This window comes from Pipistrellus hanaki (genome assembly GCF_964339955.1).
Source record: "Pipistrellus hanaki genome assembly, chromosome: 3".
Classification (NCBI taxonomy): domain Eukaryota; kingdom Metazoa; phylum Chordata; class Mammalia; order Chiroptera; family Vespertilionidae; genus Pipistrellus; species Pipistrellus hanaki.
Window position 1 is genome coordinate 130,552,763 of NC_140505.1, and position 14,293 is coordinate 130,567,055.

The window sequence follows — 14,293 nt, forward strand, 5'->3', positions numbered from 1 at the left end:
CAAATGTTAAATTATGAAACCACACTATGTAAAATACACCTATTAGATTTAAAAAGAAGTTAAATCTATATTTATTTACTAGCACTGTTAAACATTACACAAAACACATTCAAGTGGCAAGTAATTATAATGCAAGCCCTTGCATGGCAATCCAAATTTATTGAACTACTGATGCTAAGTTATACAAAATTGCACCACTTTAATTAAGGCTTTTAGTTTACATTTGGCCACCTCTAAGTAGTTGTAACATTAGGTTGGTCAATTTAAATACTGTGGCTCCCTCTTGGATAGACACACAATCTTTACACCCAAACATTAATGCATACAAAGCAACAAGGCATTGTTAAATAAAACAGCAATAGTTACTGCAACTTGGGCCTTGTGACCAATTATACATGATTAAAATTACTTCCCACATTCACATCCACAGTACTCGTCCACCATTTAACATCTCAACCAAAACGTTACACATGTGAAACAATCACTAACAGGCAAAAATACTAAACCTGTATATTTGGTATTGCAAATACACTTATGCATGAGCAAGCAAGGGATTCACAGTGAGAATCTACAGCTGCAGAAGCCTGAAAATGATTTACAAAAATTGTTAAATCATTAAAAAATTGTTTGAAAATATACACTTCTTGTTGTAGACCCCCACTGTACACACAACTATAAACATTGTTCCCTATGTAAACAAAAAAGGAAACATATAAGAGATTTGAAAAATCTGGACATTTCCTTCCCAACAGATATTAAAGGCAACGTCTTTAATCTAAGACATTATACTGAAAGGACTATTGTATTTTTAAAGACAAGATCACTGTCTCCACAGGTTTTTTAAAAATTAAAAAAACTATATAGCTGTGTTAATCAAAGCGCTTATTTGTACAATACAATGATAATGACCTTGATTTTCTTAAAAAAAAATTACAATAAGCTACAAGTATCAAAGAAGCGAAGTTATCTGGAGTAGTCTATATAGGAGCTCTTTGGACTTTCTTTTATTATGCTAAAATAGTGGTGCTTTTAGGATTTACATCATTGTACTCTCCAAAACAAAGTATGGGGCGTGTTATAGTATACAGTACACCATTTTCATACATGTACAACATTGGTGGATGAAAATGTCTCTTAGCAGTAATACTGGATTGTAGCTTCTGGTTTTACCAGATGCTTACACTAGGGCTATTATATAAGTAAAAATCTCTCTTGTGATACTGGAAAGTGATTAGAATGTGCAAACTGATGTAGTAGCTTTCATCCGCCTCTTAAAGGGTACCACCACAGAAAGTCCATTTAAGATGTTGGTAGGTTTAACAAAGTTGGAATGCTGGCACTGTTGAATTGGGCAACAGTTCTTCAGACCTGTCAAAAGAAAAAAATAAATTGTAAACATGGGATTAAAATAGCACACAAAAGAGCCAAAGGAACACATTAAGACAACAGTGTTCAAGGTTTAAAAATGAATAGAATGCAGGCTCTTGTCTTCATTACATTAATGACAATGTACCACAACTCATAGCAAAGCAAAGCAAAGCAAAGCAAAGCAAGGGTAGATATTTCGATCTTTTTAGAATGACTTCATCTAACCTGCTGCCATCTTGAAAGTCAGTCAAATGAAAGTCTTAGATAAAAAAGGGAGTATCCCTTAATGCAAATCTCTGTGTATTACCTTCCAAAGATTAAAAGCGGGCGGAGGTGGGAGAAAATCACATTAAATTTTACGTCAGTTCAACTTTATTAGAATTAAGATGAAAAGACAGCAATATTAACAAAATTGGTGACTCTACAAGTGTTAACAATCCTAGAATTACATCTTAAAGTGTGGAATTCACAGCTCACTAAGGGTCCCAGTATCAGAAAACAAAGGCCTTTCTTCCCCACTCTTCCAATAAGAGTGGCTAAAAAGCTGGTTCAGAGTAGACAAGAAATTACTTCATGATGGCTCTTTAAGTTGAGTTATATATACTTTCTAATTCCATATTTATACACATTCTATCAATTTTTAGATGAATGTCAGAAAAAGGCTGGTATTACACTAAAATTATGTAAACTTAAAAAATGGTGAGTGATGTAAATAAAAGAAATAAAGTCAAAACACATTGCCAAATATCTATTTACTTTGGATGATTTTCTCCATACATGTCTGGGCTAAAAAAATGTTTCCTTTTTTTTACTGTTTTTGTTGCGAGCTCCAGAAATGCTGTTAATATGTATGTGTTTGCTGATTTCCCAAATGCTTCAAACTTTAAGCCCTCCTTTAGAGTCTGAGTTTGCTAAGTTTTCCTAGCAGACTGAAAGTAGCAAATTGGAAGGGACAGGTGGGAATGTGTGAGTTCAAGCACATGTGTGCAGCGAATGGGCATGTATGTAGTCAAGAAAGAGAATACCAGATGTGAGAGGATATGTCTCTAAAACAGAAAGCCTTAAACAGAGAGTAGGTCAAAATCCCCCAAAAGATACAGAACCAGAGTGCTATGGTAGTACAGGGCCATTTAACATAGGAAGAAGCAGAACCACAAACATATAAAGTGCCCAACGATAAGAGTACAATACAATATGATTTAATTAACCCTGAGCAGGAAATCATTATTATTGGCAAACAACAGTAGCTAAAATGGTTGAGGATTTATCATGTGCCAGGCACTGATCACCTGCTTTATAAGGTTTAACTCATTTAATATAGTTATTTTCAAAAACTATATAAAAATGTTATATGCTCAGTTTTCCTTTGCTCCCTCCTCTGTGGGCTAAATTTTTGGTTCTCTCTGGCTGAATTCTCTATCCCCTACACCAATGTTTCCTAAAGTGTGGTACACGTACCACCAGGGGTACGGGAAGAGTTTGGTGGGGGTACACGTTGCACCGGAGTTTGGTGGGGATATGCACTGCACCGTGCTTAGCTGCGCCTAATTCTACATTCTCATGAGTACGAAGGGGTACTCAGCGTTACGAAAATTATAGAAGGGGTACACATATGTCAAAAGTTTGGGAAACACTGCACACAATTCTACTTGACTTTCATATCTCAGCTTAGATGTCTCTTAGACTTTTCCTGAATCCACAGTTCGTGTGACATACCTGGTTTGGTGTCTGTTACATGCTCCTATAGTACTCATTAATAACTAAGCATGGACTTGGCAGCCAGTCTATGGCTCAAATTATGTACTCCAGATCACTGGATTCAAATCCTGGCTTCGTACTTATTAACTGCAGGACTTGAACAAGGAACAATTTTTTTTGTGTCTCAGTTCACTTATTTGTAACATAGTATTTAAAGAGTGCCTGGCACATGATAAATGTGTCATGGATTCTTATTATCAGTACTAGGCTGGATTTATTCTATAACAGCATTTATCATATTTTGCAATTATTTGTCCAACTCTATCACTAGACTTCAATTAAGGCAATGAAGAGGCAAAGAGAGGTCAGTATTGTTCATCACTGTATTGTCAGCAAGAACCAGTGTCTCACTGGGGCATAAATATATATTAAATGAAATAGCATATTCACTTATGTATAATACTTTACTTCAGATGATATGTAAATGAAATAATTATTTTAATCACTAAGATATTATACTAACTCATGAATATCTTAAAAGAGAAGCAATTATTTCTTTTTTAGAACAACAAAAAATTCTATACTTGCTGTCTTAACAAGAGTGCCCAAAATGAAGTTGAGATTACAAGTGAAAGGAAAGTATTTTTAAAAGGAGGAAAAGAAATGAACATACCTGGCTCAGAGCTACAATGCATTTAGTATATTAAAGCAGCTGACACGATGACTTTTTGCGGGCCTTCCCAGGCACTGGAGTTTTTCTGTTAATTTGCCGCACTAGGTCATAAAAGATCTGCAAACATATATATACATATTTTTAATTTACAGGAGACAAAAAAACTAAAACAAACAAACAAACAAACAAAAAAGAAAGGAAAACAAACAAAATAATCACCAAAAAATGAAAAAGTAAAATTAAAAAGTTGAACTTTCCATGGATATAAATGAACCCAAGAAAGCAATTTTTTTTTTGCCAGTTAAGAAATAAAGAGTAAAACCAGGTATTCTTATAAATGCTAAATTCTTTTCTGTTTATTTTTTGGGAGGGTTAAAATTGTTCTCCTTAAAATAAGCACTGAGTTGAAGGAACTGTGGAGATCTTAACCTTAGTTCGGTTAGAACTGTGGTTGGCAAACTATGGCTCGCAAGCCACATGCAGCTCTTTGGCCTCTTGAGTGTGGCTCTTCCACAAAATACCACGCCTGGGTGAGTATTTTGAAGAAGTGGCGTTAGAAGACATTTAAAAAATTTGGCTCTCAAAAGAAATTTCAATCATTAAACTGTTGATATTTGGCTCTGTTGATTAATGAGTTTGCCGACCACTGATAGAACATTTACTCTTTTTCAGATCCTTCCAAGTAATTTTACAATATGACTTTAAGACCCTTCAAGGCAAGAATCGTGTATGCTTTTTTAAATTTGCTCTCTTTTACATAACACATCTTTCATATACCCAAAGACTTAATTTATCTTCCCCACTCTATCATTTTTTTTCAGCCTTTTTTTTTTTCATGGTTTATTCCACTTTAATGAAGAGGTTAAAATACACTGTTGCTTATTAACATGCATATTATTTAATATCAGGAGCCCAATGCACTAAGATTCGTGTAGAATGGGCCTTCCTTTGCCTGGCTGCCAGCACCATCTTTCTGCTATGGCCCTACTTTCCCATGCTGCCCAGAGGCCTTGAGTGGGGCGGTGTGAAATGCCTGGGTTGCTGTAAGTGTCCCACCCCCCAAGCTGCTCAGTGTCTGCGTATGCAAATTACCAGCCATCTTTGTTGAGTTAATTTGCATATTCACTCCTGATTGGCTGGTGGACACCGTACGGGTACAGTCATTTTGTATCTTTCTCTTTTATTAGTGTAGATAAGATTTTTTGCCTACAAGAATTAACAAAGCACGCTAAGCCCTAGCTGGTTTGGCTCAGTGGATAATCGGCCTGCAGACTGAAGGGTTCTGGATTCGATTCTGGTCAAGGGCACATGCCTGGGTTGCGAGCTTGATCCCCACCCAAGTAGGGGGAGTGCAAGAGGCAGCCAATCAACGATTTTCTTTCGATGTTTCTATCTCTCTCTACCTCTCCCTTCCTTTCTGAAGTCAATAAAAAATATTAAAGGAAAAAAGAAGTCCTAGCTGGTTTGGCTCAGTGGATAGAGCATCAGCCTGTGAACTGAAAGGTCCACATTTGATTATGGTCAAGGTCACATGCCTAGGTTGTGGGCTCGATCCCCAGTGGGGAACTTGCAAGAGGCAGCTGATCCATGATTCTCTCTCATCATGGATGTTTTTATCTCTCTCTCCCTCTTCCTTCCTCTCTGAAATCAATAAAAATATATTGGGGGGGGGGGGGGGGGGCGGGAAACAACAAAAAAAGCACCCCGAGTACACATTAACTTGGGGTTGTGTTAATACACATACATTATTTTCCATTCTGCATGTTGAATTCCAAATAGAGTTTTTAACGTATATTTCACCATACCTCATTAACATTTATTTTTGATTTTGCAGAGGATTCTAAGAATGCACAGTTGTTCCATTGTCTTGCTAGATTTTGACCTTGTTCCTTTCCTACAACTCTTTCATCTTCCAAGTCACACTTATTACCAACCAGAATCATTGGAACCTAAAAATATATTTGTGAAGGTAAAAAGAAGTAAGTAAATAAATATATGCTATAAATTCAAAGAGTTCTTAGAGTCAACGCTAAGGATTATTTTTTACATTATATCAGAGAAATATATTAAATTAATGATTTGTAATAAAATTTACAGTTAAATATGAAGCCTTAATGTTAATTTAAGAACCTTTCACATGAAAATTTTATAAAACAAGCTAGAATCTGTTTATGAAAGGGGAAAATAACCCTTAAGATTATATAACAATGGACTTATAACTGATTATAATAAGCAAAATACAAAACTTTTTTCAAAAAGGAAGTACCAAAGGTGTTGCTGTAAAAAGCCAGTATATCTCAAAAATTTTAAATATTTCTCTTAGAGATGTGAATCAACTTCAAGTTTTCTGACACACATTTATCAAATGATTATTCTCAATTTTACAACTTAAAAAGGAGAAATTTGGAAAGTCTCTAAAATAAAATTTTTATTTAGAATCTGTAATTAAAATGCTATAAAGTTACAATCATCTTTATTTGCTAAAATCTAGACCTCATTATTCATGTGTTTGGATGCATGTGATATTGTAATTTTAAAAGGACACCATGGAAAAATAATACTTACTCTTCAAAACTCCCTTTAATCATTTAGAAATTGACTTTCTAAAGAATTTTTTTTTTAAAAATCCAAATTAGAAAATCAAGAATTTTGGCTTTTTAGGAAGATGTATAGTATTGTATTAATAAATACTTGTTTAATGCAACTTTTAGAAGAAAAATACAGTAGTTACTATGGATAAAACAAAATAGATTTACTAATTAAGAAGTGCTTCACTGAGGTCACTATAAATATATAGGGTGCCCTATAGTTTTTATTTCAGAAGTCCAAGAAACAACAGCATTTCCTAGAAGTCTGACAATATTTATCATAATTTAATTATAGATATTATAGTAGTTCTTGAAAGCGTTGGGCCAGACCAGCAACATCAACACCATCTAGAAACTTGTTAGAAATACAAATTCTTGAGCTCAATCCCAGACCTACTGAATCAGAAACTCTGAGAATGGGGCAGTTGGGGCTTGGCAATCTGTCTTAACCAGTTTCAACTAGTGATTTACAGAAAGATCAACTTTGAGAATCACTGCTATATAGAGTAAAATGAAGAATTAAAAGAATCCTTTTGAAGTTTTTGGAATACAGGGATTAAACTCCATATGGTACACTTTGAAGGGGCATGTAAATTAACATTAGAATCTAATATGTTTGTTGGTTTCCTGAAAAATAATTACTATTATGCTCTTTTTCTGTCATAGTTTCTTTAGGTGTGTTTACATGTTAAAGTCTCTTAAATCTACCAGTAATGTGGTCAGAACATAATTCACTCTATTAGTTAACATTTGTCACCCACATCTGTCTTTCCTCCCCATCAAATGGATGATTTAAAAATGGAGAGGATATAAATTTTATTTTACACAGGTTAAGGGGAGAGGAGTGTTTTCACTTTCCACGTTATATATTTATATATATATTTGAAATAGGTATGAGGGTTAAAGATATATTTTGGCCTCTCAAGGAAAAAGCTTTTGAAATACAAGCCTCCCCTCCCCCCAATAAATACATCAACTTTAAATTCTTAGTTTTAAATTGGATATCACAACAATAAGAGCTCAAAATAAAGTACATTTATTTATTAGGATGTCAGCTTACATCATCAGTGTCTTTCACTCGAAGAATCTGTTCTCTCAGATCTTGTAAATCATTAAATGTGGATTGTGCTGTGATGGAATAAACTAATGCAAAGCCTTGTCCATTTTTCATGTACAAATCCCTCATTGCTGTAAATTGTTCCTACAATAGAAAGAATCATTAAAGAATAATGTTGTGACAGTTAATTTGACAATTTTCAAAGACTATAATTAGAGCTCAATGAAGAATATTGTAATATTATGTAACATATCTTTAAATTACAATCTGTGGCACGATGCTATTTGAAAAGTTGATATTTCAAAAAATAAGCTTTTAATTTAAAAGTGATACACCAAAGCAGAATTATGTGCAATAACTATACTCAAGAGGAATAGAAATATCCTCTCTAAAAGCTACTTAAAGGAAGCTTTTTAATATTTTATAACTTGTAGGGCACCCAAATAAGTCCCCAAGTTACAGCTACCTCACAATGCTCTAGTTCTATGGGGTCCACCAGCATGCTTACCTACATCTTGCCGTTTCCCATACGTTTTCTCTTCCATTAGGGTCAGAACACAGTCCATGGCACATATCAGATACTCAAACATTAATTGAATGAATACCATATAGCCAGAATAAATCTTCCAGATACCAACAAATTTAGTTGGTTCGTAAATACTTTAAAGGAGGAACAATATCATTCAAAATATTTCACACAGCCACAGAGGAATAAATATATCTTATAGAAATAAATAAGTATACCCAAGTATTTTCCACATTATAGAATATTAGCATTTACAAGGAGAATACTGCATAAGGTGTGCATATACTTTGGTACTTCATTTTACATACCGTTCCTGCAGTATCCAAGATTTCAAGCATACACTGTTGTGCATCAACTTCAACTTGCTGGCGGAAAAATGTCAAAATAGACCTTTATTATTTTTTATATATAAACAACATATTTTAATATACACAAAAGCTAATGATATTTAAAACAGTGACAGATTATAGCAACTCTAATCTCAAGCAATACTTTAACAGAAGAAAAAAAAGCTAGATAATTAAGGTCCACCAACTTTGTATTAGGTGGAAAAACCGTGTGTTCTGACTCAATATAGATACTGACAAGATCCAAGCTCAATATGAATCACTAAACACTTAATTCTGGAAAGGAAATTATTTCAGCCCTAGCTGGTTTGGCTCAGTGGATAGAGCATCGGCCTGTGAACTGAAGCGTCCCGGGTTCGATGCCAGTCAAGGGCACATGCCTGGATTGTGGGCTCGGAGCCCAGTGGGGAGCATGCAGGAGGCAGCTGATCAATGATACTCTCTCATTATTGATGTTTCTATCTCTCTCTCCCTCTCTTTTCCTCCTCTCTGAAATCAATAAAAATATATTAAAAAAACAAAACAAAACAAAAACCCTTCATTAAAAAAAGGAAATTATTTAAAAAAAAAAAAAAGGTTTAAAAATTGAAACCAGTTGTAGTATGAATGATATCAGAAGTGATTCTGTCTACCCCAAAAATCTCTGGTAGCAAGAAAGCAGAGGACAGCTATAAAATAAATTGTGTTTCTCTGTTAACACCTTTCACCCAACATTTTCTAGGGAAAAGTTCTAGTGTTGTATGCTGTGTTAGCGAACACAAAATAAACTTTCTTTTATGAGCAGTGACACTTTCTCAGAGAGTTATTAGTAGAAAGGTTAGGGATATTCCTGTACTCACATCTTTAGTTTAAAAAAAAAAGGGTGGGGGGACTAGAGAGTATATTTTCATCTTTGGGGTGGGGTTTGAATGGAACATGAAGCTTGGATGGAACACTTGAAATGGATGGCCTACCTCTTAAGTATATTTGTCAAATTAAAATGGTGGGGTCATGATAAACTTAAAATTCTGAGAGAGAGAGAGAGAGAGAGAGAGAGAGAGAGAGAGAGAGAGGAGACAGTGAGAGCCAAGTCTTTAAGATCCTCATAGAGTGGTAGACATGCAATGCCAAGAAATAATCAAGTGTAAATTTTTCCCACTATGTAAATAACATTCAATAATTATAAAGCTAAAACCAATAATTTATAGTAAAGTCAAAGGCAAAAGGCATTTTAAAGTAATATATACCTTTCTGTAAGAATCTTCTATCGTAGGATCATATTTTTCAACAAAAATTCCTTGAACAAACTGTACAGTCTGAAAAAAATTAACATACCATTATACTTCTAATGGAAAGAACAAATCCAAATCTGTACATTTCAAGCTACTGATTTCACATAGTAGTTATGCCACTGGTAAAAAACACAATCACATTTGAATGCATGCATTTGGTGAGATTACCTTAGAAAGTTTTTTTTTGTTTTTTTTTTAAAGTAATCACTATGCTCTTTTTAGGTAATTCTAAATTTAGAAATCATACAATATTTAAACATTTTTAAATATTTCCAGTTTATCTTAATTGATTTTAATTAGAAAGTGGCTAATTGTTTTTGTGTATACACATGTGTGTGCACACACACTTCCCCATTACTCTGGATATAATTACACATGAAAAAGCAGCTCATGCTCTGTTATACACATTTCTCAGTTTGATTTCAGTATGTCAAGTTCTGTGCTAAGTGGTCAAATAGATAATCAATCTATCTTGTTGTGGAACTTTGCTAAACGCTCAACTACTCATCAAGTTATTTTCTCTAAGCTTCTTCCCTTTCCCAACCACCATCAAGCTGCGTCTTTTTTCTTACTATACTTTTCCCGGATACAGGGGGAAAATATGAATGTCAAAATAATGTAGAAACTGTATAGTCAGAGGTGCTATTTGAAAAAGATTTTTATAAGCTTTATTTAATATTTTCTAACATAAAAAAAAATATATATATATATAATGACAAAGACCAAAATTAACTCCCATGTGGCTCTGAAATGCACACTTTTATATGCTCTCACCTTCTGTGCTGAACTCAAACTGTATTCTGGCATATTTCATGTTGGTCTGGAACCAGTGTTTCAGAGAAAATATGATCTACCCAGATACAACTAAAAGTTGACTAAAATTGTAAGAAAAATATTACATTGCTTCTAAAATTAGTGAGATTTTTACCTTAATATGTAAACGAAAACAAATAATCAAAACCTAAAATTCAACAGAAAAACATGTCTTGGAGTGAATAGTTTAGGTATAGTGAGAATGACTTACCAGAGCAGATTTTCCAACACCTCCTGAGCCAAGAACGACTAGCTTATATTCACGCATGGTGCAAACCTGTCAAAAGCTAGTACCTATTAAAGAAAAGACAAAAAATTCTTAAGTAATATATCTGTAATCAGGTGGTCCTTATATGAATAAGACCTTCAAGCAAATAGATTTATTTAAAAATAATTACTATACCACACTAATATGGAGCATCCCATAAACAGAATTACTAAAGAATGGGCTCTTTTAACATATCAGAGGTAGAAACTGCAGAATTACCATATGACTTTCAGTACTTCTTAAGTTCAATTAGAATAAAATATTTACTCTATTAAGAAAAAAAAAAAAAAGAAGGGGGGAAGAGGCTGAAGAAAAGCTTGAAAGGATATTCTATTGGTTAAGATGGCAGCAGTAGACATGTTTACCTTCCTTTCTATCCTGAGTCACAAGTAGCTGAATGACTACTAAGTACAGGAATATACCAAATTGGGGGGTGGGGTGAGGGGAGGGAAAATCATGCCTTCACTGAGCTAATATTCTAGAAAGATAAATAGGATAGGGCAGAAGTCTATAGACAAATCCAGCCCACAATCTGTTTTTGTACATAAAGTTTTATTAAAATAAACCATGCCTATTCATTTGTGTATTGACTGTGGTTGCTATCTTGCTATGATGGCAGTTAATAAGTTATAGCAGAGACCATCTGGTCTGCAAAGCCTAAAATATTTACTTTGCCATTTTTAGGAAAAAAAATTGCTGACACCTGAGATACACGAGTGGTAAATTGAGCTAGCAGAGAAAGCAGACCAAATATTCATTGCTGAAATGGGAGGGGTACAAGGTGTCTGAAAATGGTCAGGAATCAGTGGCAGAATTGAATATCAATGGCCAGACTCTGTTCAATATGATGAAATACTAAGTATCAATAACAATAAAACAAAAAGAAGCAAACCATACTAAGGCTTATCACTATAAAATTTCAGAGAAAGAAGACCCTAAAAGATTCCATGATAGGGGAGAAAATGAGAATACAAAGCTCCCACATTCCTAGGGGGGGAAAATTTTGGTCAGTGGCCAGGATACAAAAGTAGCCACTAGAACAGATTTTAAACTTTCTTCTCAATCAAGAAATAATAGTTCTTTAGTTATAACAACAAGTAACTACCAGAACTGGTTTAAAAACATTTAATCAACCAATAATCATTTGCTTTAGTGAATATAATTTTGTAAACTAGTCACTATCTGATAGCCCCTTTTGAAAGTCAGTCAATCACAAATGGACTCACTTTGGTATATTTCTTTGTGTTAAATCTCTTTATATGTTTTTTTCCTTCCAGCCTATATTCTTAGAAAAAATATCCTTTGTTTAACCTGTCTATGACATTCCTTTATTTTTCAAGATGCCAGGTCTATTGTCATGGACTTCCTTTCAAAACTTTCTCCTTCACTTCTACCTATCTAATATACATTCTGGAGGCCTGGTGCATGATCAGGGCCATCTTCCCCAGCTGCCTGTGGGCTGGACAGCTCCTGCGTTGAGCGTCTGCATATATATTTTTCTGTTCTTGAATGAGGAACCCCTCCTATAACCTCACAAAAAATTAGCTGTAAACTTTCCCATTTACTAGTCCCTATACTTTATTTCTAAACTTGAACCCATCATTCCTCTAGACTTTTTTCCAGTTCCTGAATATAGTATCCTTAACTTTTATGAGCTGTATAGTTCTTACCAGATTATAATTTTAGGAAAGAGGATATAAAGTTGAGCCAACTTTCAGCTTTAAGGATATTCTATCCCAGGGGTCCTCAAACTTTTTAAAGTGGGGGCCATATCACGGTCCCTCAGAGAGCTGGAGGGCCGGACTATATGAACTACTAATTCCTACTGTAACACCTCGGCTGCGCTCACTGCCCAAAAAACCTGGCGGGCAGGATCAGACTCCTCTGCGGGCCACATGTGGCCCGCGGGCTGTAGTTTGAAGACCCCTGTATCCAGTGGTCAGCAAACTCATTAGTCAACAGAGCCAAATTTAAAGTACAACGATTGAAATTTCTTTTGAGAGCCAAATTTTTTAAACTTAAAACTTCTTCTAATGCATAGACTTGCCCAGTTGTGGTATTTTGCCAACCACGGTTCTATACTATAGCACACATAAATTTTGGGCCAATACAAAGCCAGGTTTATTTAACATAAAAAAGCAGTTAAAAATAGAATTCCAGCCCTTAGAAGTCTAATGATAGATGCCTCCAATTTTGTGTTTCTGAATCCAATTAAAAGGAATGTGGTAACTCTGGGGACAAGAATTTCCTAAACATCACAAAGAACAAACTAACTACATAATACAAATAAGACTGATCTCCAGCACTCCTCTATCCATTAAGTAGGAGGGCTATATCACTCTTTAATGACTTCTCTGCCATTTTTCTTTATCTACAACTTGAAAAAACCTCACTTCAATGAACACACATCAAAATGCAAACCACTCAACAACTGTCTCACTCGAGTGACAGTGCTTCTAAAGTTAACATTAATTCACTCCTGCCTTTGAAAGTGTGTTGATCTTTAAACTCTAATTCCCTAAAACCATATAAACTAGCAGTCTGCTCTGTTCAGGGAAGACTGTGTCTGACTAGGATAGCTGTTTCTGAAAGTACTCAATAACTTCAGCTTTGTTTTTTGTTTCAGATATGAATGGTCACTCTTATTCTTTGACAGTTGACCTAAGACCCTCATTTGGCATCATTCCAAATGAAGCCCTTAGACAAACAAGTGTATTAAATAAATAGGCTGCTTATGACCCACTGCTGTTTGTTCTTTGAACTTACTGCCAGATGAGTCTATCTTAACAATGATGGGAGCTCCAACTGGTTCCTTGAGTTTTCATTGCTAAATTTATTTTATCCTAGGACTTGCACCAAATTGATCTTTGTGCAAGGCAATTACGCCTTTAGGTTTTGGCTTAGAGGTATATTGTTTGATAAATATTTTTTTTGCTATTAGTTTGATTGATTTGCTTTTGTCTATTTATTTGTGAAAAATGTGTTTTGTTTTGTCTTGGACTGTCTAGTTTCATTCACTGAATAGAGGATGCTCTGTTTGGAATGGATGGAGGCACAGGCCTAATAAGCTTCCAATTCAATTCAAACTAGCCAGAGACCAAGCAAAGGTGAACAACTGTCAAACTTCACATTGAGTCACTTTCAAAACCTTCATGATGGCATATTATTAAGGTCATTATCGTAGAATTGTTGATTATGTGGCTTTTTCCTAATCTCTACTTGGTTAAGGAACCTGAGAATCTATTTGCAAGGACACATCTATTAAAAATATTTTTTTAAAGCACTCTAATCATTTTTATAATATTTAGGAATAATTTACATCCAATGAAACAAGTAGATCTTGCCGAAACCGGTTTGTATCAATGGATAGAGCGTCAACCTGCGGACTGAAAAGTCCCGGGTTCAATTCTGGTCAAGGGCATGTACCTTGGTTGCAGGCACATCCTCAGTAGGGGGCGTGCAAGAGGCAGCTGATCGGTGATCCTCTCATCAATGTTTCTAACTCTCTATCCCCCTCTCTTCCTCTCTGTAAAAAAATCAATAAAATATATTAAAAAAAAAAAAAAGAAAAAAAGAAAGAAAAAGAAACAAGTAGACCTTAGGCATTGCAGTTAAATTAGTGTTGACATTTTCTAGTACTGGCAACCACAAACACAGCCCTCATTAAGATTTAAAAGACTTTTA

The 14,293-nt window shown here is 34.6% G+C and overlaps 1 protein-coding gene across 2 annotated transcripts in view; it reads right to left on the reverse strand.

Moving 5' to 3' along the window:
* Nucleotides 1–922: 922 nt before the first annotated feature.
* The window catches only part of RAP1B (RAP1B, member of RAS oncogene family), a 45,870-nt gene continuing 32,499 nt past the window's right edge, over nt 923–14,293 (reverse strand). For both annotated transcript variants that reach the window (XM_084878929.1, XM_084878930.1), the window contains exons 2-8: nt 10,553–10,635; nt 9,484–9,552; nt 8,219–8,275; nt 7,388–7,528; nt 5,545–5,688; nt 3,740–3,856; nt 923–1,368 (exon numbers count right to left, since the gene is read on the reverse strand). In XM_084878929.1, the coding sequence (XP_084735055.1) occupies nt 3,770–3,856; nt 5,545–5,688; nt 7,388–7,528; nt 8,219–8,275; nt 9,484–9,552; nt 10,553–10,609 (555 nt within the window). In that variant the 5' untranslated portion in view covers nt 10,610–10,635 and the 3' untranslated portion in view covers nt 923–1,368; nt 3,740–3,769. The remainder of the gene's footprint in view (nt 1,369–3,739; nt 3,857–5,544; nt 5,689–7,387; nt 7,529–8,218; nt 8,276–9,483; nt 9,553–10,552; nt 10,636–14,293) is intronic.